General features: G+C 60.3%; 1 protein-coding gene across 2 annotated transcripts in view; it reads right to left on the reverse strand.

The window, feature by feature from the left end:
- Positions 1-27,336, reverse strand: part of ARNT2 (aryl hydrocarbon receptor nuclear translocator 2) — a 143,676-nt gene that overhangs the window by 80,591 nt on the left and 35,749 nt on the right. For both annotated transcript variants that reach the window (XM_086711748.1, XM_086711749.1), the window contains 4 exons: positions 25,831-25,945; positions 19,445-19,492; positions 12,083-12,296; positions 8,538-8,751 (listed from right to left, as the gene is read on the reverse strand). In XM_086711748.1, the coding sequence (XP_086567874.1) occupies positions 8,538-8,751; positions 12,083-12,296; positions 19,445-19,492; positions 25,831-25,943 (589 nt within the window). In that variant the 5' untranslated portion in view covers positions 25,944-25,945. Of the gene's footprint in view, positions 1-8,537; positions 8,752-12,082; positions 12,297-19,444; positions 19,493-25,830; positions 25,946-27,336 lie in introns of those variants that run through there.

Genomic DNA, 27,336 nt, shown 5'->3' on the forward strand with positions numbered 1-27,336 from the left:
CTAAACTCCCTTCCGGCCGAAGAGATGGGGCAGTAACAACACGGGGCAGCGAGAAAGGGTCACCAAGGTCCCCCGATAATCAGCTCTCTTAACGTTATCTGGGTGGAGAAAGAACGAGGGTGAGTGAACAACACGCCCTGCTGGTTGTGCTCCCGGAGAGCCCACGTCCCCACCATCGCTGCACCGACGCGGGTCTGCCTGGAACCGGTGGGCGTGGCCTCGCGCAGAGACAGGTGAGATGAGGCCAAACTGGGTGAGGGATGGGAGCGGACGGGAGGAGGAAAGTCTGCACAGAGACACGGGGAGAACGCTGTGTGTGACCGGGGCAGAGACGGGAGGGACGCCTACAGCCGGGGAGGCTCAGGACCGCTGGCCGCCAGCAGAAGCCGGGAAGGAGGCGCGGAACAGTCTCTCCCACAGAGTCCACGGAAGGAACCGCCGTGCTGACATCCTGATTTCGGACCTCCCAGCTCCGGAGCCGTGAGAGAGGACATCCCTGAGGTTTTCGGCGGCCTGGTGCGTGCTGGTGGCAGAGACGGACAGCACCCAACCCCGCCCCGCGGTCTCCCCTGCGCCCCGTTGGCACCCTCGCCAGCTCGTCCCCCGGCTGGTCTGGCACCCCCCCCCCCAACAACACGCTCCCCGCTCTGCACTTGGATCACGGGACTCCTCTGGGCAAACACCTGTAGGGGTGTGGCGTCTCCCGCCTTGGGGACGGGCACCCACCCCCTCCCCCCCCCACCATCTCCTCCCCAGACCTTCTCGGGCCTCAAGCGTTCCCGAGAGCCCTGCCCAACCCACCAGACAGGCCTGGTGACAGGCGACATCAACAGGTTCTCAACGCCCCACCGACTTTTCCTGCTCAACACTCGTCGTGATGTGCAATGGCCGTTCCATGTGATTATGTCGCTGATGTCTCTCTCCACCCCTAGCCCACGGACTCCCCGAGAGCCAGACCACATCAGTGTTGTTTCTCAGTACACCCTCCACAGTCAGCACAGCGTCTCACTGGGTGTGGTGCGTTCATGGACGAGGAGACGGAGACCCGGGGCGGTTAAGTCCGCCACCCAAAGTAAAGGGCCGTGAACCGTGACTGGCACCAGGGGATCCTTCCTTCCACTGCCCCCCAGCTGCCTCTGCAGCCCAAGCCCACACCAGCGTCACCCGTAGCCACCCAGGAGAGCACGCACATGAGCGGGGACGCGGCCCTCCAGCCGGGGTCCGTGATGGGTACACAGACCTTGCACTTGACTCCCTTATCTGCCGGGACACCGGAGCGATAACAAACCCAGCCAGCTGAGTTGGAAACCTGTCCAGATTCATGACCCATCTTTCAACATAAAACAGAGAAAACACAAGCGGCTTTAGCACGCCAGGTACGGAGGGCAGGGGACCGAGGCGGGTCGTACCAATATTTAACCTTGGGAGGAAAGAACTGAGCCAGCACCAAAGTGCATCTGGGATAACAGATCCAAGGGGGCTGCGGTTTCCAGCGGGAACGTCGCTGAGAAGGACGAGAAGTAACCAGCCCAGGGTTCTCAGCTGCACTCTCTCGTGGGCTCACGGAGCACCTGCCCGCAGATGTTTCCTCCGGGGCCGGCGTGTGGACTACATCACTGGGGCCTAAGTCAAATAAACATGCTCCTCTCGCCACTAAAACACTTTATTTCTATTTCAAACCCAGAAACCCAGTAACACTGTTAATCGCTGACTCAGACAGAATCGGGAAGTTTTTTTTTTTCTTTTTCATGTTTATCTGTTCCCCTCATAAGGCAAGAAACAGGCTGCCGAGCCGTGTTTTGGATCTCGGGTTCTGGCACCAGTCCGAGGGCGAAGCCTGGGTATTGCAAAGAAAATAAGCCACGTATTTGCAAGTGTGGTTTTAATGAAGTTACCTTCGTGAAGGACACGTGGGAAGAGGCCGTCCTTTTCCAGAACTGATACAGCGGCGGGGGGAAGGGCTCCACAGCTCACAGAGCCCCTGTGGGGCCGTGACCTGACGGTCCTGCACGGGAGGACTGCACGGCCACGGCCACGCGGTTTTGCCCTTGCCCTCTTCACAAAGTGTCCCCGAGAAGGCCCGGCTGTCTTGGAGGGTCTGGGGCTCAGTGCTGACAGCCGCCGGCCACTATCCCAGCCACGGTCCGTGACACGTGTCTGTGTATCACGTGGAGGTGGGGTGCTTTCTGCTCCGGCCCGGGTCGTCTGGGGCGCCAGTGCGGGCGCGCCCTCGGTTCCTCGCTGTGTCCCTGAGCCGCGGTGGAGGATGCCGGCCGGCTGAATATACGGCAGCCCCTGCTGACCCCGCTGTCCGTGTGGAGGGCAGACTTGCAGAGTGATGTCCTCCCCTGCTGCTGCATCCCCAGGCCCCGGGGGGTGGGGGGGGGTGGGGGGGACACAAACCCCAGACACTGTTCTCCCCCCGGCTCTGCCCCAAGGCCCGGCCCTGCCCGAGACCCCCTGGCCGTGGCCGCAGCTGCAGAAGGCCCCCAGCCACACCCTGCTGTTTTTTAATGCACGGCTTCTCAGACGTGAATATGCATATACATTAAAAATGAAAATGCAGGTGCTGAGTCAGCCCCTGCCCCCCCCCACCGGACGATGGGGCCTGTGAATCTGCATTTCTAGGAGGTTCCCAGGGGCTGCAGGTGGTGCGAACCCACAGAGCACAGGTACCGATCTCACCGGGGTTTACCATCCAACACAAATCAACGTCTACTTTGAGGGTCACAGCTAACGTGACAGTCCCCACCTTAGGTTAAAGTCAGAGATGAGACGACCGGACGAGGACAAACAGAGGTGGACCCAACCCAGGGGACGTGGTGTCGCGTCCCCGGATGCGGGCACCAAGCCAGGCCTTGCCAAACTGCGAGCAGCGCCACTGGGAATGCACGTTCCCGGGCCCTCCACGCTCCCGCCTCAGGAGGTCTGGCTTCCGGCGGAGTTGCCTCCCTGACAGGCCCACACCGTCTTGAATGTCACGCAGACCCGAGGAGAGGTCGAGGACCCAACAGGGGTCCCCGGAGGCCCGCTCTCCCGAGCTGCTGTCTGGGCCCAGACCAGCGCCGGCCAAATCCTGTGAGCCAAGGCCGAAAGCATCTCTGGACCGCAGCGGGGCTCCCGGGAGACGTGGGGTGGGGGTGGGGGCTTAATCGCAGCTGACTGTGACTCGTGGCGCTCGTGCACAAGGGGCTTTCTGGCCACAGCCCTCAGGGACCGACCCGGCCCGCGCTCTCCCCAGATTATCACAACAGCTAGGAAACGGGGTCCATTCATTCGCCAGCAGCTGGGAACCCCATGCACACAGGTACCTGCTGAATGCATGAGCTTACGGACAAAGAAAGTGGGGGGAGGGAGGGGAGGGAGGGGCGCGAGGGTGGGGAGGGCAGGGGTGGAGGCAGGGAGGGATAATTAATTCTGCTTTGGCTCACATCCGTCTCCACCACCGCACTGCCCCAACCACTGCCAGCTCTTCCCTGTATTGAGCCAAAATGCTGGCCCGATTCTCCGGACAAAGGAAGAAGGAGTCAGACGGAGGGGATGGGCCACGCCAACCTCGCTCTGTCGGGGCCACGGGTTACCCGTTTCCACACCCGCGTCCCAGGCGGGGCGGCTGGGCACTTCCTACGCGGCACGGCGCCTGAGGTCACCGATGAGACGCCTCCAGCTTCTCCTCCCGGGATCGAGGCCGGCCAGAGCTTAGCGGCCACGGACAGGGGTGGAGGGGAAGTTGGGAAAGGCCACGGACGCAGAGAAGGACGCGCTCCCTCTGTGCTCCCTCGCTGTGCTGCCTGCCCCCCGAACCCCGGCCCGTGGGGCAGACTCAGTCACCCTCAGAGGCTCTGGGATCACCTGGGAAGCCCCGGGCCTCTCCTCAGCTCCCTCCCTCCCCCCGGCGGGCTGCGGCTGAGGTCACTCAGACGTCCTCGGTACGTGTCTCTGCAGCACGCCCCCCACGCCCGCCGACTTTTATCTGACCCCTACCACCGTCCTCGCCTCTGCCAGAAGCTTCCCCTCCGTCTCAAGCCCGGAACGCAAATATGCCAGCGTTCCCCCAGCAATCAAGATGTGCCCCCGCCCTTCCCCGAAAGGACCACCGCTAACACCACAGAGGCCAGCTCTCCCAGCCGGCCGGTGCAAACCTCCCTCCCTGTGGCGACTGCGCCCCGTTTCCACGGGGAATCACCCCTCCCTGACCTTCCGGCTTCACCCCCCAGGCCCAGACTCCTTGGCCCCCCCGAAGTGGGCAGGGCAGGTCCTGAGCTCTCTGCGGGGACGCCCGGAGAAGGCGGATTCTGCTGGTTCTGCCGAGCGGTCCACGGGGCCCGCGGCTGCTAACACACACCTCCGTTACGTGAGGAGAGCCCGCCTGAGAATGCGCCCCGCGCAGGAGCAACCCCCCTCCCGGGTCCCGCACAGACCCCAAAGAACTGAAAACAGGACCTCAAAGAGGCGTCTGCACGCCACGTTCGCTGCCGCGTTATTCACAGCAGCCAAGATACAGAAGGAAGCCCAAAGCCCAGCGACAGAGAGACAGACACAGAAAAGGTGGTACACACACCCTGAAGTATCACTCGGCCTGAAAAAGGCGGTGGGGGAGGGGGGAGCTTATCATCTGCAGCACGTTGGATGAATTGAGAGGCCAGCATGCTAAGTGACGTGAGCCCCTCACAGGACAACCGCTGCATGGCTCCCCTTCCGTGAGAAATCTACAGGAGTCAACTCAGGAGCAGAGAACACGAGGGCGGTTTGAAACGGGGAGCTGGGGCGTAACGGGCGCAACGTTTCAATCGCGTGGGGTGAGTGAGTTCTGGAGTCAGCCGGCTAACACTGTGTCTGCAGCTAATACAGAGAGCGTGCTTTAAAAACACCTATTTTATTTGTTCATTTTATGGGGGGGGGGGGAGGACCAGAGCGAGAGGGGGAGAGACGGAATCCCAAGCAGGTTCCGCGCTGTCAACGCAGAGCCCCACGCGGGGCTTGATCCCACAACTGTGAGATCATGACCTGAGCTGAAATCAAGAGGCAGATGCTCAAGACTGAGCCGCCCCGTTGCCCCCAGGGGTGGGCGCTTTGAAACACGTTAAGAGGGGAGAGCTCATATCCAGTGTTCTTAGCACAAAAAGGAGAGAAAGGAAGAGAGAGAGAAGGAAAAGGAAAAAGCCACAAGGAACACGGGAAATTTCTGGAGGTGACGGATGTGCTTAGTACCCCGGCGGTGGCAATGGTATCCCCGGGTGTGTGCGGACGACCAGACTCACGAAAACATACGCATTAAACACGCTCGGCTGCTCGCGTATGGGCGTACCTACAGAAGCGAAGCCGGGAGATGGAGAAAACCATGCCCAGCCAGCGTAGTTACATTTTACGAAGTCACTGCAAACACCAACTAGCGGGTACTGGACCGCTGCTCCGAGACAACAGCTCCCGGAAAGCCTCCGCGCACAGCACCGTCGTCATCTGGGATTCGGAACCGTGACTCAGGTGCGTTTCTGCTCCGAGACCCCTCATTCGGTATCGCCGACTCGGTAACCCTGCACTGCCGGCCACCAGCCCCGTGACTCGTGCCCGCGAGAAGCTGACCCACACACGAGGGTCTCTCCCGTGAGGCACACGGCGGCCCGCCCTCGCGGACCCCGGCCAGCACATCAGCCTTCGCTCCGGGGTCATCTTCGACAGCAAGATCTCCGACAAAAGCACGAACATGCAAAACCAAACAGAGCAAAACCACCCAGGGCAGCACAAAGGGCTGGAGGCAAGGGCAGCGACCTTCCCGTGTGACCTTAGCCAGAAACGCGGGCCCCAGCGACTCAGATTTTCTCCCCTCTGTGCACGTCCGCATCTGCCTGCAAATGCATTTTGGGGTTACGACTGAGTTCTGCCAAGAGGCAGATTTGCAAGTGCAGACTCCCGAGTGACGAGGGAGGAGCGTGGTTCCGTTTCCAGCGTCTGATCACTGTCTGCACCTGAAGCTGGCAGGCCCTTGCCGTCCGGCAGCGATAGTCCCTGTGTCACTCAAGCCAGTCGGGGCTGGTTATCTGTCACTTGAACCCGGGCTGGCTGCACAGCCACTTTTCTGTAAGCGCAGAGGTCTCTGGGAGGAAGGCGGGCCCACCGTCCAGTGAGGGGGACTGCGGGCCCACCGTCCCGTGACGACATGCCCCCCCTACGGTGCACGTTCAATGCCCCCCCCAAGCGCCCCCCACGTGGCACAAGCCCACCCTGTGGGTCCCACGGCTGAGGCATGGACTGTGCAACGGAGAGGCCCAGAGGCCAGGCGGAGCGCCACCCCCCCTCGCCACTCCCAGCGACCTGCCCGGCCCCCTGCCCCTCACCCTCCCAAGCTGACCCCCACCGGGGGGCCGCGACCTTGCTCGCCACGCCAGAAATGAAGGGACGGGAGGGCTTGAGACCCCAGCCCAGTAGCCAAAGGCCCCAAATAACCCCCGAGGTTGATTACGTGTCCACCCAGGTCTGGTGAGTCAGCTAGACCCATGGCCAGAGCCTGACCTCCCCCTGACCATCACCCCCTCTGCCATCTGCCCCAGGCGGGGCTCCTGACTGGGTTTCCAAAAGCCACATCCTGTGGTCAGACCCAGAAGCCTAGGGAAAGTAGGGAAAGACAGACGGCTCTTTCCGGAAAAGGTGACTCCAGCTGTCAACACTTCCTGGTTGATTTACTGTCCTTCTCGAGTCCCTCTGGAATGCCGAACTTTATAAAGCGTCTCCCTTGGAATTGCTACGTGGGGCTCTCTGATCTGGCTCGAGGCTGCGACTGCAGAGTCTGTTTTAGCATCATTTCTCAGCCTGTGCGTGGAGCTCCCTGACCGGCCAGGCGTCACCGTTACAGGCCACGCGGAGGCGAGCACAGCACAGGCCCCGTCCCCATAACTCCCCACTGCCCCCCCTTACATGTCACTGACACCAACACTGAGACCATTACCAGTATCGTCCAGAAACAGCTGTACTTCCATTACTTCTGACCACGTCTGCCTCAGTCTTACCGTAAGTGTTAGGGGCCGGCCTGTGTCCCCCCGAAATGAGTATGGTGGAGCCCTAACCCCCAGAACCTCAGAATGTGACTATATGTGGAGGCAGGGCCTTCAAGGAGATAATGTTAAATAGAGTCATGAGAGTGGGGCCCTAATCTGACCAATGTCCTCACAGGAAGAGAGACATCGGGGGCGCCTGGGCACAGAGCAGACCACGTGAGGACACAGCGGGCAGGTGCCAGGGACAAGCCGGTGAGAGAGGCTTCAGGGGAAGCACAGTCTACCAAGGCCTGGGTCTTGGACTTCCGGAGTGTCCCGGAGTGCAAGAGCGTGAGAAAATAAATTTCTGCTGTGCCAGCCACCAGTCTCTGGTATTTTTTACGGCGGCCCTAGCAAACGGACACAACGGGCAAAGCGTTCACCGCCCCCCCCCCCCCACATTCACCAGGCTCCTGCTGAGGACACACACGTAGACGTAGACCCCGCGGCTCTCGGTGCAGCAGGGAACTGAGGGCACAGACGTGTCTACCACCCAGAGCAACACAAACACGACAGCCCAGTGGCTTGTTCTGAAAATGCAAATTTGTTCCAACGCGACTGAGCTGCTGGGGAACAATCCGAGTACGATGTGAGCTCTGTGTGCGCTTATGCGTGCTTCTGTCCACAAGGAACGCTGCGTGAACACAGAGAAGCGCACCCAGCTGAACGGAAGCACGCGGCTCACACACGCACGCGCTTCAGACGCCTGCCGGGTCCCCCAGGCTGTCACGCGTCACAAGCCACCTGTATCCGCCGTCACAACCACCTTTCGACTTCTAACATCACGTGACTGTCCTCGCACAAAAGCACGCAAGTGGCAACCCTTCCAGGACCCACCTGTACGAGTAAATTTCACGTCAGTCTCAAGGCCTGGTGCCACGTTCACGTTTATGAATTTCTTAACCGTTTAATGTGCAAAATTATGCTCCCGTTTTTACCAGGTTCCTATTCCTGTTTTTATCTGTCAGTGATCCGTTCTTGAGTGTTGTGCTCCTAACCTGTCTCTTCCCGCTGCAGCTTTTATCTCCAGAGTCTGCATACCGCGGTGACTTCCAGGAATGCGTGTGTTGTGTTATAGCAGAACTGACTTTATTTAGATGTTACAATAAGGAACTTCGTTGCAGGGAACTAAGTAAGGCCTAGGTAATAAATGCCTACGATCAGGATCACCATAATTAAGCTCTGAGAGGCGTAAACCTCATCACAGAACATGTGGTTCTGGCTAATGTAGCAACATCGCCTCCTAGTGACAACATCCCCTAATTGCAGGTAGAATATGGCGGGGGAGAAACCCTTATGTATTAAAATCGAATTGTTTAAATGTTACAAGGTAAATGAAGTCATTGCACAAGCCAAGTTAAATAGATCCCCTCACCTTTAGGCAGCTTTATCTGACCTCCAGCTTCACCTTTAGGCAGCTTTTTCTGACCTCCAGCTTCCCGATCTGTTTACTGAAAGACATCCCTCTCCAGGCTCAAACAGCCTCAGGGAGGGGGCAGCACTAACCTGTCATGGAGTTTTCGGAGGTGCACAGCTGCTCTCTCAGCTTCTCCACATCGTCGGGGTGCACCTGCTCGTACAGGGTGCTCCCAAACCACTCTGACTGGGGCTGGTTCAGCACGGGGGTGACGGAGTCAGACACGTAAATGACCCGTCCCGTCTCTGCCGCCACTACAAACAGAAAGCCATCGGCTGCTTCCAGGATGAGGTGCTTCAGCTCCTGGGAAGAGAAGATCGAGGTTAGGACAGAACACTGATAAACGCAGCCTCATTAAGTTGTCCTATCAGCAACCTTTGACTTTTGTTCCCTCACTGGGATACACAGTTTTAGAAACTTTGATTGCTTTTTTCTTATTGAAAAATAAGCTAAAAAATGCACAGAGCTTGTCCTAGCTCTGAGATACAGCTACTCCAAAGACTTCTGGCCCTGCCTAAACCAGCCCTCTCTTAGGGAGAGAAGGAAATTCTTGCCCAGGGCAGGGGCTGGAAAGCAAGGAGTGATCACCAGAATGTGCTGGGCTGCCATAGGTGTGAATAGCCTCGCCTACATATTCAAGCTGCAGTCCTGTTGCTGGGGCACAAGAAGGGCCCGGGGCACAGGGCTCAGTACAAAAGGTGCTGCTGCTGGAAGGGAGGGGAGGGCAAGAGAAAGGGGACAGTGAGGAGGGCAGTGTCCCAGCCACCGCTCCCGCACGGCTGGCGTGCACTTCCTCCCCTTCCTGCGCTCTGAGCGCGATGCCGGCAGTGGATACGGGAGTATCTCCTCATATTCGGGCACCGGTCGAACTTCCAGAACTCCTCGACAGACTCTCCGGGCAGCGTCGGGAGGCAGCAGGGCACACAGCATTGCCCATATCGCTTTATGGCGAGAAGAAAGGTTAGCTGCGCCAGCCCTGGGGTCGCGCTGACTCACGGGGCTTGTGACGGTCAGCGCAGGCAGGAAGGAAGCTGCGTGGAATCCGTGAACGGGCAGCGGGCAGCCCCGCCATCATCCCAAGAGGGGCGTGAACGGAGCAGAGTCAACTCTGTTGAGATGTCTCTTCTTTGCCTGAAGGCGGCCCAAGTGTAGCCTACCTACCCGTGTCATTTTCGCATCAAGTCCGATGCAATGTGCTCTGCCCCTCTGGGGGTTGAGGAGCTAACTCTCCCACATGCCCCGCGCCCACACGTGCGCCTCCAAACACCCCATGCGCTCAGCAGGCTCCCGCCACAAAGGGCCACTTTCTGCTGGGAATCCTCGGTTCGGATGTTGCCCCACTGTAACACCGATTGAGCGCCCACAGCACACGCGGGAATCTGACACATGGGGCCCAGCCCCAGGGCGCTCCGAGGACCCAAAGAAAACGCGGGTCTGCTGGTGAGCAGAATCTGGGGAGCTCTGAGCTCTTGGCTGGGTCAGAACTTGAACATCCTCGGCCTGGGACCCTAGGGCAGAAGCAAAGTATACGGGATTTTCTAAGAAAAAGTTTGTTTTGTCCACTTCCCTTGCTTCGTCCTTCAGCTGATCTGTGCCTCCCCGCCGCTTCCTTAGCTCAGAGAATGGGTCGACACCTTCATGTTCAGGACCACAAGAGCTCACAACCGGTAGGACCGTAAGAGGGGAGCAGGATGTCTGCGAAACAGCGGATCCCGTGCGCCGGCGGACGGGGAGGAGGCTGAAGGCTGCGGGAAGGTCTAGGGGTCGGAGCCTCACCCTGGTCATGGCCCCTCTATCTACCCCTCCGCGGTTTTGTCTTCCGGGAGCACGTGATTCCTAATCAAGGTCACGGGCTTCCGAGCTCCAGTTAAACCAACAGGAAGGCCGGCGAGCACGGGTTCTGGAGGGAAAGACGTGCCTCTCAACCCACGCAGCTGTGTGCCTCCGGGCACGGTACTGTCCTCAGACTCCGTCTCTCCACACGGGTTTTTCCGGTGGGATTTTGTGACGCTGAATGAGCTCTTGCGTGTAGACACTCAGGAAGGGCTTGGCATACAGTCGGCGCCCCATAGGTGCAGCTATTGTCACCATTGACCACGGAATGGGCCGGACTCATGGAAGCAGAGTACCCGCCTCCCTCCTCACCTTCCCCATCCTCAGTCACTTAAGGATGAGGATTAACTTCAAAGGCGGACCCGGCAAGACTGTCGTGAGTTAAAGGGACCCGTAGAGAAAGCGTCGTTCTTACCCTGGTGGCTCACGGGCACGTAACACGTTTCTGCCCCGTCACCTGCCAGGGGTTCACGCCTCCCGTCACCGGCCAGGCCCCGTGGGAAGCAGAGCCTTGACGGGTGGGGCTACCCTACGGAGGGGAGACGGGGCTGGCGGCCAGGCCCCTACCGCCAGGCTCTGGGTCCTCCGGGTCACTGTCATGGCAAGGCCACAGCCTCCTCACACATGCGAGGTCAGGCGCCAGGACGACAGGAAAGGGCAGGTGAGATCCCGTGGCCACAGAGCGGAAGTCACCTGCGTCTGCCCCTCTTCCTCGTCCTTTTTGGAACCTCGCTCCCCTGACCTGACACAGCCCGGCCCCACCAGAGCAGACGGTCTGTCTCTAGTCACGCCTTTCGCTCCCGCCCCTGTGGCCGCACGCCCACGACCTCTTCCTGTCAAGCGCCCTGTCCCCGGCCCTCCGGGCGCGCTCTGGGCCCCCCCCCCCCCGTGGCCCCGCACTGCTGGGGATTCAGGCCACGCTCTGCGGGCTCCTCAAAGTCTCCCTTGCTTCAGTCCCGCCCACATTCTCCCACGGCCACCTCACCTTGCCTGTCCCACGCCCACCACCCTGGACCAAGTCCTTCCAGACCCACCGGCCCATGTGTCCTGCAAAAGCGTTTGGGGTCAGGGACGCAAAAAGCCTCCGTTCATTCCAGAGTCGAGCAAACTGAAGCTTGCAGTGTTTGAGGACCTGCCTCTGACGGGCGCACAGGCCAGGGCTGAGAGTGGGACACGGGCCTTCCCGTTGACGCAGGGGTTTGTAAACTTGGTAAAACACTATCCCGCCAACCACTCCGCGTGTGAGCTCTTCGTCACGGATGGAAAGCACGGCTTTGGGGCCCGGCCAACCTGTGCCAGGCCCCGGCTCTGCCTCTGAGCGGTGGCCGGACCCTTTGTGAGCCACGACGCCCTCGTCTACACAGCAAGGACCAACACTAGCGGCCTCTCCCCCGGCTAGAATGAGGAGGAAGCGCGAAAACGGGCAGAGAGCTGGCAGCCGGCGGTGATGACGCCACGATTATCACCACGACCGCTCCCGGGCTGCCACCGTGAGTGCCACCACTCGCTGGCACGGCGGCACGTGGCTTACACGGACACGGTCCCACGTCCGCACACTAAGCCCGGGGTGTTCTCGGAGAGATGCCTCACTGAGGTTTACGGGAAATGCAAAAGCAAAGGAGACAGAGATGGACAAACACCGCCGCGAAGAGAGGGGTACAACTTCCTGGTTCCACCCACCCCTCAACCTTTAACCCCTTTCCCCGCACAGCTGGTGTCACCCCACTGACGGTGACTTCATCCCCTCCCCACAGTGACTCCGTGAGAACGCGCGGGCCCACGGACGGGCCACAGACGGTACCTGCTCCGTCAGGAATGACGGCTTGTAGGCGCCGTCTGTGGACTTGTTCCCTGTGCCCCTCATGGACTTCATGTGCGACACGGCCATGCGGAGGATGGTCAGCTTGTCCGGCTTCCGGGCCAGCGCGCTGCACGTGGGCACCATGTCCGACAGCTCCGTGATGTACTGGGTCATCTTGTTCCTCCGCCGCCGCTCGATCTCGCTGTGGTTCTCTCTTCCCGAGAGCGCGACAACAGGGCGGGGGAAAGACAAACGTCAGACCAGCGGTCGCCGTCTAACAGGACCGAGCGGCGCGTCCGCTAACACCGACCCAGAACGGCTGCCGCTTCAAACACAGACCCCTTGCGGCCTTCCGGGGGTGGGGCACAGGCTTCCGCAGGGCCCCGTCTCACCTCCAAGGGCGTCCTGAGCCCTTGTCATTGTTCCCACGCACCCGACTAGTTTCCACTAAGCACAGAGAATGGAGACCTGATCCCTCAGCCGCGGGAAGCAAAGCCAACGTGCGCGCGCGCCTGAATCTGCACGTGGGTGCACGCCCGCTGCTCGGAGTTGTGCTCCACGTGGATGTGTGTCTCCTGCGGCCCCACAGTGAGAAGCACCGTGTGGTCTCGCCATCCCCAGGGCCACAGACGGACGAGACCATGGACAAACCTCGCCTGTAGGCCCGGCAGGGTTTCTACGGCCCAGGATAGGACAGGTGCGCTCCAGGCTTATTAAACACTGAATGGCCCGTTGGTTAAAAAGAACTGTGAGGGGTTGCTGGAATCGGTCTCCATGACGCGTGAAGAGGAAACCCAGCAGAAGGGATGGTTCGGCGCTCCCACCTCGGGATTATTACCTTTAGGGTGAAGCAGAGTAACAGCCCAGCGCCACCTGGGCCCGGGACCCCCCACCTGGGCCCGGGACCCCCCCCCCCCACCTGGGCCCGGCACCGTGCACCTGTCACGGGAGGCGGAATGGGACACACCTGGCCCCAGGCCCCCCCCCCCAATCTGGGCCCGGCACCGTGCACCTGTCACGGGAGGCAGGATGGGGGACGCTGGCCCCGGGACCCTCCCCACCTGTGCTGGCACCATGCACCTGTCACAGGAGGCGGGATGGGACACACCTGGCCCCAGGACCCCCCCCAACCTGTGCCCAGCACTGTGCACCTGTCACGGGAGGTAGGATGGGGGGGGGGTGCTGGCCCCGGGACTCTGGGAAAGGCTGGGTGAGCTTGCTCAGGGTGGTGTCCTTGCCCCACCCCCTACCCTCCCAGGCCAGCCTGCACCTTGTCAAAGCAGACAGGTGGGGAGATGGTGTGCGGAGAATGCTGTCTGGGGCTGCCAAAGGGGGTACGACATCGGGCAGGAACTCTGGCCGCTCAGGGACAGCAGCTGTGATGCAGGATGCAGCCTGTCCCCACCCACGCCTACACTCCTGATGGGAACCCTGGATGAGCTTCCCTCCCGTCTCCTGCCCAAAGGCACTCCTAACGGCAGACGCGCACCCTCCTCCTGACAGCAGGAAGGGAGGCTGTATCTTGCTGGGCGTTCAGGGAACACCCTTCCTGCCCCGGCCAGCCCTTCCTGGGCAGCAGGGCAGAACATCTGGAGAGCCGAGGAAGCCTAAGAAAAGCCACTCTGTGCAGCCCCATAATGAGGCTGGGGCTGGCCAGGCCCTCTGGGGGATCCGCAGAGGCACATCCAGCCGGGAACCCTCCCTGGCGTCTGAGGCTTCTCCAGAAGGGGGAAGGGACGCTCCTTCCCTGGGAAGCGGGCAGGTGTCCTGCCCCCCGGAGCCACACAAGGCAGATTCTCCCAGGCGAAAGGCAGCCACACGTCCAGGCTGAAGATAAGGTCCCCATGAAGCACAGAGAGGTGGGGACTGAGAAGGCCGACCCTCCCAAGAGGGGGCCAGGCCCAGCCTCTGGTCATCCCTGTCCCTGGCAGGACACACAGCCTCCCCGTGTACATAGCACCTTCCGGCTCGCCAAGGCCTCGACAGCCACATCGGACCCTCCCCACACCCTCTGTGGCAGAGGGGCCCACGGCTCAGAGGTACTGACTTAGCAGGAACTGAGCCAGGCCTCCCCAGTGCGCTCACCGGTCCCGGATCCAGAGCCGGAACGCCCCTGCCTTGACAGGCGTCATGGGGGAGGAAATGCCCGGCGGCTTCCAAGGGACACAGCTCGGAACTACATGTGACCCCAGAAATGATTTCCTCCCCACTCCCCACAAAGTCCCGCTGTTCTCCGGGCACTGTCACCACAAGTCACGGTTAATTCATCTCTGCAGGATGGAAACAGAGGAGGGGGGCAGCCGAACAAGGTAAGAAGGACACCAAAACCACGTCAATCACGTGGGCGCCAAACATCTCATACGAAGGGAAGACCGGCCCACGTGGGCCTGATGTTAGAGACCCTGCCCCCCAGAAGACGGATCTCATTCCGAAGCGTTTTAACCCAGATCCTAACCCCAAACCGCTGAGTCTGCAAGAACCCCCAACTCAACGCCCTGGTCACCGTGTGGCCCTGTCGAGGTCCGCCCCGCTTATCTGGGTCGTGAGCTCCAAGGACACCGAGGCGTAGAGCGTCGGGAAAGTCTGGAAACGTCCACCTTGGGTCTTTGCTCTGGAGCCAGGAAGGCTCAGCTGGACTTCTCCCTGCCGTGAAGAGCGCTCCCGGGGCCAATGCACGTGTCCCACACCGGGCGGCAGGTCGGTGGGGAACCCCTCCTCCTTCCTGGCCACCCTCTCTGCGTCAGGAGGGCGAGGAGTGTCTTCCCACCTGGGAACACACTGCCCGGCTTCCCAAGGATGCGCAGGCAAAGGGTTCTGGGAACCAACCGCCCTCTGCTTTCTCTGCCGGGGAAGGTCTCTGCAGGACACATCTGCCACACGGATTTTTCCCCGGACCAACGGGGTTTTAGTCGTCATACGTATAAACGAGACAGGTGGCAAATTCACAGGGAAAGACGAGAACTAAAGCATCATCACCACCTATCAAACCAAAAACGTGCTCTTGAGCGTAAATACCACACAGAAATCACGAGGAAAGTATCAGAACAGGTGCGATGAAGGATAAAAGGCGGACTCAGTGGAAACTTTCCTCTCACGAATAGCTTTCCTTTTAGATAATGCTAGAGGTTCCTCAGCGAGGCTCCTACAGCTACAAACAGTGGCTGGGGACCAGTGCAGCCAGGTGCCCTACGCGTCCCAGGAAAAAGACACGTCAGAGACGGGGTGGGGCCTCAGGAAGGTCGCTTAGACCCATTCGTTGAAGGGGGAGAGAGCCTCGTAAAGCCTCCAGGGGGGGTTGATTCCAGGCTTACAGAACGCCCCACGCACTGTGGCCGGGTTCACAGAACAGGTGTGAGAAGGCCGGCAAGGTCTCTGGGGTGTTTAGAGCCGGGGTCCAGAGTGAGTCCCAATACGGCAGAAAACCAGGTTGATAACATGCAGGGGCAGGAATGAAAGGTTGGAAGTTGTAAATCGAACGTCAAAAGGGTTTGACTTGGCCACGTTTCCCTCCCTTTCTTTTCGTGAACCAGTATGCGTGGGCACACGTGTGTGCACACACACACACGTGCAAATTACGCGAAGAGCACCGCGTCTAGGTCTGACGGTTGATGGCGGCTCCGGGGTGTCAGGTGTCCCTGCAGCGACATTCGAGCCAGCACCCACTGCTGGTGGCCGAGCCCGGCCGCAGGCGCACGCGGAAAGGAACCCCGGACCCACCAGAAAATGCACCATGGGGCAGCGGCGGGGGTGGGGGAGGAAGAGGCGTGGGGAGGAGGCTTGGGGTTGCAGGCCCTGCTGGGGGCGGGGGCAGGACAGGTGCTCACCTCCCAGGTGGGCCAGGACCACCCACACAGGCGGGGGTGGGGACGGGGCTCACGGTGGCCTCCCGGAAAGAGGGCCTGCCCCACTCCCGGCTGCCGGGGAGACTCATGTTTGCAGAAACGCTTTCTGGAGCGTGATCGGTTCCCCCGGGTCCCTGACTGACACGGGAACTCGCGGGGCGGCTGTGCGGTCAGGCTCCGTGCTCTCGACGGAGGCTGTCCTCCCCAGACCCCGCCCCGGAAGCAAGGTCACTCTGCACCCCTGCTTCTCTTGCCTCTCGGGCAAAAATCGCACCTCCTGTGACACTCAGGCCGCCCGTCTCTATCGCCCTCGAGGCCCTAGTCACGGTCACCCATCGGCTGCACATGCAGACATGGCACGGTGTGGGGCCCAATGGCACGTAGCCCACCTCCTGTCCCCTCCCCCTCCCGCAGGCCGCGGCCAGCCCCTCCCACGGCTGCACCCCCACCGTTGGAACACAGCGCCCCCACCGCCCGCATCAGCTCTCAGGTGCCCGTGGAACCTGCACTGTTCTTCCAATGCACGCCCACCCTGCCCTGCCTCTGGCCCCCTCATTGTCCAGGGGCCGGCAGAGGCGACACGGTGTGCCCGAGACAAGTCTGGGGTGACCCGGGCTGGATCCCACGGATGCCAACAGAGAAGGGGGCGGAAAACCTTAGAGCCCACTCCACACCGCAGACCGCAGACCGAGGAGGCTCCGTCCTGAGAATGGAGACTTGGTCCTCATCTGTCCCGGCCCTGGCCTCACCCCACCCCCTCCGAGCCGGGCCCCTGCCCCCGCTTCGTGCACCTGCCTCACCCCTGACCCTGCATCCGTGGCAAATCCGCATCCTCCTACCCAACCAGCTGGCTGTCCCTCTAAGAAAACGGCCATGACTTACCTCCTATGTGACAGTGACCATAGTTCCCAAATAAGAAACTGAGACATGAGGTCTGATGATGGGTTTGACTTTCGGACCACCCTGGAGAAAGCCTGGGAAAGCTGGCTGAGCAAACATCAGGGGCCGGAAGCCGCGGCTCAGCACCCCCGCCGGATTCTGAGTCACAAATCTGCACTGGGTGCGGGGCGGCACCTGGCCACCCTCTCTTCCAGGGCCTCCCTGGGGGGCTTCTCCGGGCTGACCGTGAGCAGAGGGGCAGGACGCCGAGAGACCCCAGGCGTGCCACACACACGGCCGCCAGGGGCCACCCGAAGCGGCCTCTCCAGCCCGCTCCGCACGGCACCCTGGCCGCTGGCCGCGTGAGGGCTGGGGATGGTCTCTGCCGGCTGGCCCAGCTCCGAGCGGCCAGGATGCACCTGCTGGCTGCCCGGTCCGTGGACCACCCCCCACCCCGTGACACAGTGGTGCGGCCCCGACTCCTGCTGAAACACGTCCCGTCTTTCCCCCTCGTTTCTCAAGTGTGGAAGGAAGGACGTGGCCCGCAGAGGCCTCGCTGTGAACTTTGGCCGTGGAAAAACTGACTTGCGGACGGGCGGGCTGATGAGATAGCTGCCCAGAATCTAAGGTTTGTTCTTAAAGATGGGCCTTCATACAATGAGCTCTTTGTAGCCTGCCCTGTGATTTCATCCCTGACTCAGATCCTCAATGTCAGGCAAATGTCACTCGGTACCTCTCCTCCTCCCTGTCCTGAGGCCCCGGGGATCACGGTCTCCTGAGCTCGACACGGTGTGCAATGTCATCTCAAGGGGGATTCTGACCGGAGAAACCCAGGGGGCGGGGGAGGGGGTCGCTGTCTCCTTACGAAGGGAGGCTGGGTAAGGCGCCCGTGGACCAGGACAGGGAGCCATGTGCCCTTACGTCCAAGGGCTACTCCCATTTCGGGAACAAAGCACTCCCTGCAATTAAAGCTGTTCCCTAGGGGCACCTGGGGGGCTCAGTCGGTTAAGCGTCTGACTTCAGCTCAGGTCATGATCTCCCAGTGCGTGGGTTCGAGCCCTGCGTCGGGCTCTGTGCTGACAGCTCGGAGCCTGGAGCCTGCTTCCGATTCTGCGTCTCCCTCGCTCTCTGCCCCTTGCCCAGTTGTGCTCTGTCTCTCAAAAATAAATAAACGTTAAAAAATTTTTTTTCTAAATGTAAAGCTTTGCCCAAGAAACAAGTGGGCGTCCAAGCTGGAGCTCTGTCCACACCGAGGGAAAACACTACATGCTTCTGTGACTCAAACTCACGTCTTGTTTCAATTAGAAAACTCCGGGGTCATTAGAGAGCACAGTATTCTCCGTCTCCTCTCTGTGGTCTCCCCCGGAGCCACATTGAGGACGGGAGGACCAGGTTGGGGAGGACAGTGCCTCCAGGAGGCATGTTTACTATATGCAGACGCCAGGAGGCCCCGAATAGTAACGGGACGTGTGTTCCTCTCCATTTGGGGTGACATGTGCTCAATTCACAGCCACGACGTGGGCGAAAAGAACCGTGACCGAAAATAACTGCTGTGGGGGCCAGCAAACGGGGGAGGTCAGTGGGCCTGGGGCTCCCCACGGACATCATCCTTCTAAAAACCTAGAAAAAATCACCAAGGCCATCAACGTAAACTGTGGAGTGCAGACGCCAGAGGAGGGCACCCATCACCCGGGGCCGGGTTTCAAGTCCCTCCACAAGCGAGAATCAGGGATGGGGCAGGCACTTTCGCCAAGAGGATCGAGCGGTCCGTGCCTCTCTCTCCACACAGCCAAACCGCCTAGTGTAATGCACACAGAACAACGCAAAAAAAGAGAGGAAAAAGAAAAGACAAAGAGGGACGGGCCGAGGGGCTGCGCCTGCCTTACCCTGCCTGTACGCGATAGTTGACCACCTGCATCCGCGGCCCCGCCCTTCCGGGAGGTGGTCTGCACTCAGGACGGCCCCTGAGCCCCGTTAACCACGCTGTCAACGTGCCCGGTGAGGAACACAGCCCCCAGGACCTCACAGTGCCGCGTCCCGGCCACCTGCTGCCTTCCTCTCCCCTTCTTGTCCGTGCTAGGAGAGGCCGAGTCTTTTCTCTAAACCTGAGCTCTAGGTCTTTTAAAAAGGAGTCCAGGGGCCTGTGTGGCTGGGCTCAGTCCGTTAAGTGTCTGACTCTGGGTGTCGGCCCAGGTCATCATCTCAGGGTTGTGAGATCAAGACCCACGTCGGGCTCAGTGCTGACAGCGTGGACCCTGCTTGGGATCCTCTCTCTCTGCCCCTCCCCCACACGTGTGTGCTTTCTCGTTCTCAAAAATAGACTTTAAAAATATTTTTAAGAAGAGATTTAAAAAGGAGCCCGTAACGCTCGGCAATCGTTGTTTAAAGAGCTGACTGCACTTTTGAGACCAACAATCCTGCCCCGGTGACCGGACTCTGCGATCTGGCCGGCGTGCGGGCAGGGCTACCTCCAGCTGCCTGTCACTGGGTCACACACGGGCCCGGGATGAGGGACAAGCAAGGGGCCCGACTACAGGCAACGGCTTGTCCAGCGACAACAGCCACTCCCTCCCTGGGTGTCCCGGTACGGTGACAGCCGGCTGTGGCTTCTTGGAATCCGAGGGGCATAAAGCAAACTCACCTGGAAAATTTGCTGGGTCCTTCTCCGTCTTCGTCGTCAAAGTCCAGCCTGAAAAGTCAAGAGCACGAGGAGACTCATTACAGGCAGGACACATCACTGGCGACCCGAGCCGCTGGCACCGAGGGGGCTCCGTGCAGGGGGACAAATGCCCCACCCTCCCAAGCCCCAGCTGTTTGGTAAACGCTTGGATGCGGTCAGCCAACGGGTTCGGCACAGGGAAGGGAAAAAGGGCGGGCGTGCATATATGCGCCATTCGTTACGTGGTCGGGGACTTGTGCAAAGGGGCCCCCACGGGCCGCCGGCGGCTTGCAAACGCTGCCCTGCAAAGGTCCACGGTGCCTGATGTCACCCCCGCCCCCCCGCAGCTCTGGGGCACCTGCTCCCCGCCATGTGGTTTGTTCCGCGACAACTGCATCCTGCGCTGTTCCCTGGCATATCATCGGCAGGCCACAAACGCCCCAGGGGCCCGAAGACAGGAAGCTTTAAGGACGATAAAGGGACCCGCACAGGCCGTGCTGCCTGAGAACGTGGCCGCTCTGGAGGAGTCCGAGGGAAAGGGGCGTGGAAGGCCGCTATCCCCTACGGTCCAAACCCAAACAAACTCATGCAGAGGAGAAACCTGGGGACTGAGCTGCTCAAAGAACTTGTCTGCCTGTTGAAACTCACCGAATCCTCAGGACCCCACCTCCCTGGGCCTCTCCATACACACATAAAACAGTCCTGATAGGCATTCGTTTAACTGATATCCCAAACTCCCCTGAGAACACCAATCCCCTCCAACAGCAATTAACGCGGCTCCTCAAGATGCTGGGGCAGTTAATTCGGATAAACTGCGCCCAGAATCTCCCAGGAGCAAAATGAGAAATCGTATGGCTGTCCTGGCCATTCGGGCCGAGGGGGGCTCCTTGGGGAAAGCCTGAGCCACTGCACTGCCCACCCTGTTCCCAGTGGGACTGAGGGGCCAGTGAGGTGCGGTCCCGTGGGCCCCACGCAGAGGACGGCCAGCCGCCCGGCCGCCGGTGCCGAGAAGCCCCCGCTGGAGCCGCTGGGCCCGGGGGCGGAAGGTGGGCCGGCCTCGTGGGGAACACGATCCCCACCTCCAGCCCCAGGTGGGCAGCGGTGACTCAGGGAAGGTACAGGACGCCCCGGCCACCAGGAAAGGCCAGGTGCACAGGCAGGGCCATCCCCAGGCACGCACACACACACGTGCACACACACGCACGAGAGAGGCCCCTCATGAGATAAATCGTATTCTCTGGCTTCGGGGTAACTTGGGGGACTCTGGGACTGGACTTAGGGCAAAGGACTATTTTCTTCTTAAAATGGGATCATTTGGTTGTTTTCGTTTTGCTTTCCGTGCGGTGTGGCCAGAGTCCTAATCTGCTGCCCTGATGATGGGCTCCAATGCCGGTTTGGAATCCCTTATGTCCAGACGCCCGGGCCACACTAGCCGCCAGGGACAGAACAGAAGGCACGAGGCAAGAGTAGGGACACGGCAGTGACGACAAACACCCCCAGGCACGAAGGGCAGGCGCGGCGGGGAAGAAAAGTGCTGAGGAAGGGAAAGAAGAGTTGAAGGGCCACGTATGCACCACTGCAGAGACAGACCTGCAGCCCCCTGTGACGCCTGGGTGACAGGGTGCCAGGCGCCAGCCACAGGCTCGCCTGCGTGGTGGGCAAATGGGGGCCGAACGCGTGGCTCTCCAAATGGCGCAAAGCCATCGTTACGCCGCACCGTCACGAAGCCGGCTCCCCACCCTCACCAGGAATTACATCCGGAGAGCCACCAAAACTGCCGCCACCAAATCCACCCCCCCCACCATCCTCTGCGGAGCCACAGAGCGACGCTGCCCCCTAGCGCTCCCCGCGGGACAGCGCAACTGAGCGGTCCGCACAAAGATGACCTAAGCCCCCGACTGCAAGAGACTCTGTGTCAAGGAAAAGAAGCTGCATTTTCAAAATTTTCAGAATTCCTGAGGATTTAGGTAAGCACTTGGCCAAAACCTGCAGCGAGTGTGAGATGCTCTGTTATCTGCACGATGCCGGTCAGGGCACGCTGACAGGAGTGTGAGAATCGGGCTCCCGCAAGACGTCATACGTTAGCCCCCTGTCCTCGTGTTTGGGGTGACAAGACATCCTGACCTTCCCGGGCTGAGAGGGCTCCCAGGATGCCGGGCGCCAGTGCTAACACTGGGGACGTCCCGGGCCAGCCAGGACGCTTGGTCACCCTGGTTTTCATGAAGACAGCTCTGATCTCTACGGGGACCTTGCTGGCGTAGACAGACGGGGATGTGAGCCATCCGGGCGGGGTACGCGGTCCCCGCTGGGGCCAGGTCAGCTGTGGCTCCGGCGAGAGAGCCAGGGGACGGGGAAGGGACGGCCCTGTTCTGGAGCCAGAGTTCCCTGGGGTCAGCGGGAGCTCAGGAACCAGGGTTTGTCCGCAGACGATTAGAGACCACGAAACCGTGCCTCCCCTCTTGTGCACACATGACCACACGTGTGCAGCGATGAGATTCGGTAACTCGGAAAAGCACGATGCGGGGCTGAGCCCAGCGGATAAACCAGTGCACAGACAACGGGCCAAACCCTCAGGACAAGTCACCTGACCTCACGGGCCTCCCTGCTCAGCAGCACAGGAAACCTAGCTCCTGGGGACACGGCCACAACCAGGACGCTGACTTTGGGTCTCTGTCACCCCTTCACACCCCGACTTTAAACACGACAATCACGAGGCTTATTTCCTCTGCTGTAAAAGCTCTAAGTCAATCACGCTTGGCTTTGTGTCTTCCAAGTGCCTCTGTCACGAAGCCTCTGGATAACAACGGAGGGAACCAAAACGGGACTTCTGAGTCCTACCGTGTTCACTTTCAAGAATTCGGTACAAAACGTTGGGCTGAAAACGCACTGCCTCACTTTCCTGCCAACGAGCAAGAATTCGCAGTGCGAGGCCAGGAAAGGCCGCTCTGGGCGCGCGAGTCAAGAGCTGACCGTGTGCGGCCCCGGGACAGACCGAGTCATGACCGCGACGCGTCCACAAAGCTGAGTCGGCGGACGGAGCTCGCCCGTGCTCTGCAGGAGAGGGGGCAGAAGGGGAGGACACTGGGCCAGCCCGAGGCCCCCGGCCACAACCAGAAGTGCGCCCCCCCCCCACCATGGCCCTGAGATCGGGGTGGGGGGATCTCGGCAAAGATGAACAAAGTGACTCACTTCAGCGTGCCCCCCCCACACATGTGGAATCACTTTGCAAAGAATCTGAGACTCCTGAACCTTCACCTTGTGTCCCGGCGGCCAGCAGGGCGCTCGGCTTGCCCGCAGCTCCCGGGGAAGGCTGCCGGGGCAGGGCGAGGACATCCAAGCCCCGAGGGTCCTCGGGGACGGGCCAGGCAGGCGGCCAGGCGGGTCCAAGGCCTGCGAGGGGCCGGCTCTGCGGGGACGGCCGGGTGGCCGTCCCGGGATTCTGGACGCTTCCTCCACCAGAAAGCCCCGGACAGGGGCGGAGGGCGGGCAGAGGGCCCCCGCCCGTTGCCGCTTCCTTTCCCCGTCACCCGGGCCCCTTCTCTCTTCTCCCTCCCCCCCTGCCTGTGGCTCCCAGCACACCCCCACATTCCGTGGATAAAGGCGTCTGTCCTGGGACAGAAGCAGGGCCCTGCCGTGGGGTCACCTGCGTGCTGATGAGCGTGACCTCCATCACGCTCTCCTTTGAGTTTGTCTCAGTGTTGAGGCTGCGGCCAGAGTGTTCGCAAGAGCAGAGCAGGGGCCTCGATCACACAGCTTCAGCACCGGTGAAAACGCCAGGTGTGAGAAGCTCTCTGGACGGAGCCCTGTGGGAATGGTCACTTCCTTGCTTGGACACAGGGGCCGAGTCCCCAAGTCACTGGAGTTTTAGCAGAAGGAGCCGCGGTGTGCTCGCTCCCCCCCCCCCCCCATGACGGGGAGAAGGAAGCCGGTACCTTCCTCACAAGGGAGGACCGCGGAGGACAGGCCTCCTGATCTGTGGCAAAGGGCTCATGCCTTGTCCACAGGCGGCCAGTGATCAGTACCATAGCCCCTCCTAAACCTCTCCTTTCTTTTTTTTTTAAATTTTTTTAACTTTTTTTTTTTTTTTTTTTTGAGAGAGACAGACAGAGCTTGAGCAGGAGAGGGGCAGAGAAAGAGAGAGAGACCCAGAATCCGAAGCAGGCTCCAGGCTCCAAGCTGTCAGCACAGAGCCCGACACGGGGCTCAAACTCACAAACCGCAAGATCATGACCTGAGCTGAAGTCGGACACTCAACCGACCGAGGCCCCCAGGCGCCCCTCCTTTGTTTTCCTGACATTGGACGTGCTGGGCAGGGGTGGTGCCGACCTCCAGGACGTGCTGTGTGTGGTCTGCTCGGGAAGGGAAGCTGGGGCAACTTCTGCAGAGAAGACACTGACCACAACCCAAGTGCCAGCCAGGGCCGGAAGCACAAGTCAGGCGGGCCCATGTGGCCCAGCCCCGAGCAGGACGGGAAGGGGGGCAGGACTCCCGGAGGTTCAGCACCAGCCCCGGGTACCGAGGGGCTGATCACCCTGCAAACCACGGGCTGGGCCTGACCATCTGGCCTCTTGTTAGAAAGGACGAGGCCAGGGGCGCCTGGGTGGCGCAGTCGGTTAAGCGTCCGACTTCAGCCAGGTCACGATCTCGCGGTCCGTGAGTTCGAGCCCCGCGTCGGGCTCTGGGCTGATGGCTCGGAGCCTGGAGCCTGTTTCTGATTCTGTGTCTCCCTCTCTCTCTGCCCCTCCCCCGTTCATGCTCTGTCTCTCTCTGTTGCAAAAATAAATAAACGTTGAAAAAAAAATTAAAAAAAAAAAAAAAAAAAGAAAGGACGAGGCCAGCCATGGGGCTCCGTCTCCAAGGGACGGAAGTGAGGGAGCCACACGTTTGAAATAATTTCAGGGACGTCTGGGTGACTCATTGGGTTAAGTGTCCGACAGGCACAGGTCATGATCTCGCCATTCCGGAGTTCAAAGCCCTGCGTCGGGCTCTGTGCCGACGGCTCGGAGCCTGGAGCCTGCTTTGGATTCTGCGTCTCCCTCTCTCTCCGCCCCTCCCCTGCTCATGCTCTGTCTCTGTCTCTCTCTCTGTCTCAAAAATAAACCAACATTAAAAACATTTTTTTAATAATTTCAGGGGCGCCTGGGTGGCTCAGTGGGTTGAGCATCCGCCTCTTGGTTTCAGCTCAGTCCTGATCTCAACGATTCGTGGGTCTGAGCCCCGTGTCAGGCTCTGCACTGATGGGGCGGAGCCTGCTTGGGACGCTCTCTCTCCGTCTCTCTGCCCCTCCCCTCCTGGTGAGCTCTCTCTCTCAAAATAAATAAACATAAAAAAAATAATAAAGTAAGTTCAAAACACCTGGAATCTGTTAAAAAACAAGTCGGTTGAGGGGTGGACGGACCTGCACCCCTGCAGTGGCACGGCGGGGCCTCAGCCTCACCCCACGGCCGGTGTGGGGGCTCTGCTCACCACGGTCCTGCCATGAGGACCGGCCCCGTGGCTGTGGGGTCACTGCACCTGCACGCTGCGAGCGGCTGGGCATCGCGGGACAGCTGGGGCGGGCCCTGCACTCCACCTCTTGGCCTCTGCAACCCCCCCCCCTGACACATTGGAAATCTCGGCCCCTCGCGTAAGGGCCACGCGGCGCACCGTGACAGACTGATGTCCGTCAGGAGGAAGTCATCAGCCATTTCGCTGGGGACAACACTGACTTGATGGGCAAAGGGCAGACGGGTGTGAATACGTGCGTCCCGTGTTCCCTGCAGGGATTGCTGTCAGCTGGCTCGTTCTTTAGACTGCGTCTGGGACCACAGGTGCTACGCTCATGACGAGACGTGGTTTTCCATCCCCCCAGTTCAAGGGCCATGTCCGCCCGGCACCCCCCGCCCCCAGCCCTGGCCCGCACCCCTTCAGCACCGTCACTAGCAGCACAGACAATGCAAACGCCCGGCCTTCAGCTGCCGGGCTGTAGCCAACGTTTCGAAAGGAATTCCTACAAATTCCTGCACGGGACGGAGCAGAGGCAGAGCACCGGGGGGGTCCTCGCCACCCGCCCGGAGCTCAGGCATGCAGCCTGCCCCACCCCGGCTGGCGTGCGGAGGCAGGGGGACGGAGGGGCGCCCCCTCCCAGAGATGGCCTGACCAGGGCCCAGGGGGCCGCGACCCACCTCCCCATCACAAGGACAAGCAAACAGAAGGTCCCAGCTGGGTGCAAATCACGCGCAGAGTTGGGGATCTTGCAAAATCTAAACAGCATGCAAACCGCTGAGCTTTGATTCTCCGGAGGGGGAGAGACACTATTGCCCTAACGGGTCGAGAGCGTTGCCCAACACGTATCAAGCCGGATTCCTGGAAACGCTGAGGGTGCTTACCCGGAACGCCGCTTTCCTCCACGGGCGGGCATGGCTCCCGCCATCCTCACCTGTCCCGTGGCCGCCATGGGGGCAACAGGCAATGTCACCGATCCAGGGATGTCTGAAGCCATTTCTGGAATGCAGACAAGAGAGGGTCTGTCAATGCCGCGAAAGGAACGAGCAAGAAAGTCACCCAGCAGTACCGGAAGCAGCCTCTAGGGGGTGCCCTTACGCAGAGCCAGGAGGTGAAAGAGGGCACAGATCTGCAGCCTTCATAGGGACACCTGGAGGCAGGTAAGACTTCCACGGACGCAGCAGCGTGGCCAAAACCTGAGGGGAACAAGCACCACGGAAAGCAAAACCGCTCGGATGCAGCAAACCCACCGAGAAGCAGGAGTCAGCCCCCCGCGGCCCCTGCCACCTGGGCGTGCGTCCTCAGGGGCAAAGACTGTTCCCCATCCTGAATCTGGACTCAGAACGCTGGATATAGAGCCCTGCATGGCCCCGCCACTCACCACGAGGACACTGAGGCCCAGGGAGCCTCAAAGCATCACCACAGGCCGCAGGATGAGCCAGTGACAGGGCCCGTCCGACGCCCCAGCTCTCACGGGATCACGTTCCCCAGGATGAGCATTAACGTAACGAACGAGAAGGTCTGAAAGATCCACCAGCGGGTGAATGAACAAGGAAGATGTGGAATCTACGGTGGAGTATTCCTCGGCGATCAAGAAGAATGAGGTTTTGCCAGTCGCAACAACGTGGCTGGAACTAGAGGGAACTATGCCAAGTGAAATTAGTCAGAGAAAGACCAGTATCACAGGACTTCACTCCTTTGTGGAATCTGAGACACACAACAGATGAACACAGGGGAAGGGAAGGAAAAATAAGATGAAAACAGAGAGGGAAGGGCGCCTGGGTGGCTCAGTCGGTTGAGCGTCCGACTTCGGCTCAGGTCACGATCTCGCGGTCCATGAGTTCGAGCCCCGCGTCAGGCTCTGTGCTGACAGCTCGGAGCCTGGAGCCTGCTTCGGATTCTGTGTCTCCCTCTCTCTCTGTCCCTCCCCCATTTGCGCTCTGTCTCTCTCTGCCTTTCAAAAATGAATAAATGTTTAAAAAAATTAAAAAAAAACAAAAAAAAACAGAGAGGGAGACAAACCATAAGAGACTCAAATCCAGAGAACAAAGTGGGGGTTGATGGAGGAGTGGGTGGGGGGATGGGCACTGGGGAGGGCGCTTGCTGGGATGAGCCCTGGGTGCTGTATGGAGGCGACGAATCCCTGGGGTCTGCCCCTGAAGCCATTATTACACATGTCAACCGACCTGAGTTTAAGTAAGGACATTTTTCAAAACAAGACGAGAAGGTCTGGCATGACCTTTCCTGTACGTCACTCTCCCAACACCTTCCGCAAGCGGGTTGAGGCCATCTCAGACATTCCCAATTTCAGGGAAACCACACGGCTGAACGGCTTCTCCTTCCTACTCTGTAGAGGGTTCCTGAACTCAGGCAGAGTGCTAAACGCCAAA

Source organism: Puma concolor, chromosome B3, assembly GCF_028749965.1.
Source record: "Puma concolor isolate L17-30 chromosome B3, mPumCon1.1.hap2, whole genome shotgun sequence".
NCBI classification, from domain to species: domain Eukaryota; kingdom Metazoa; phylum Chordata; class Mammalia; order Carnivora; family Felidae; genus Puma; species Puma concolor.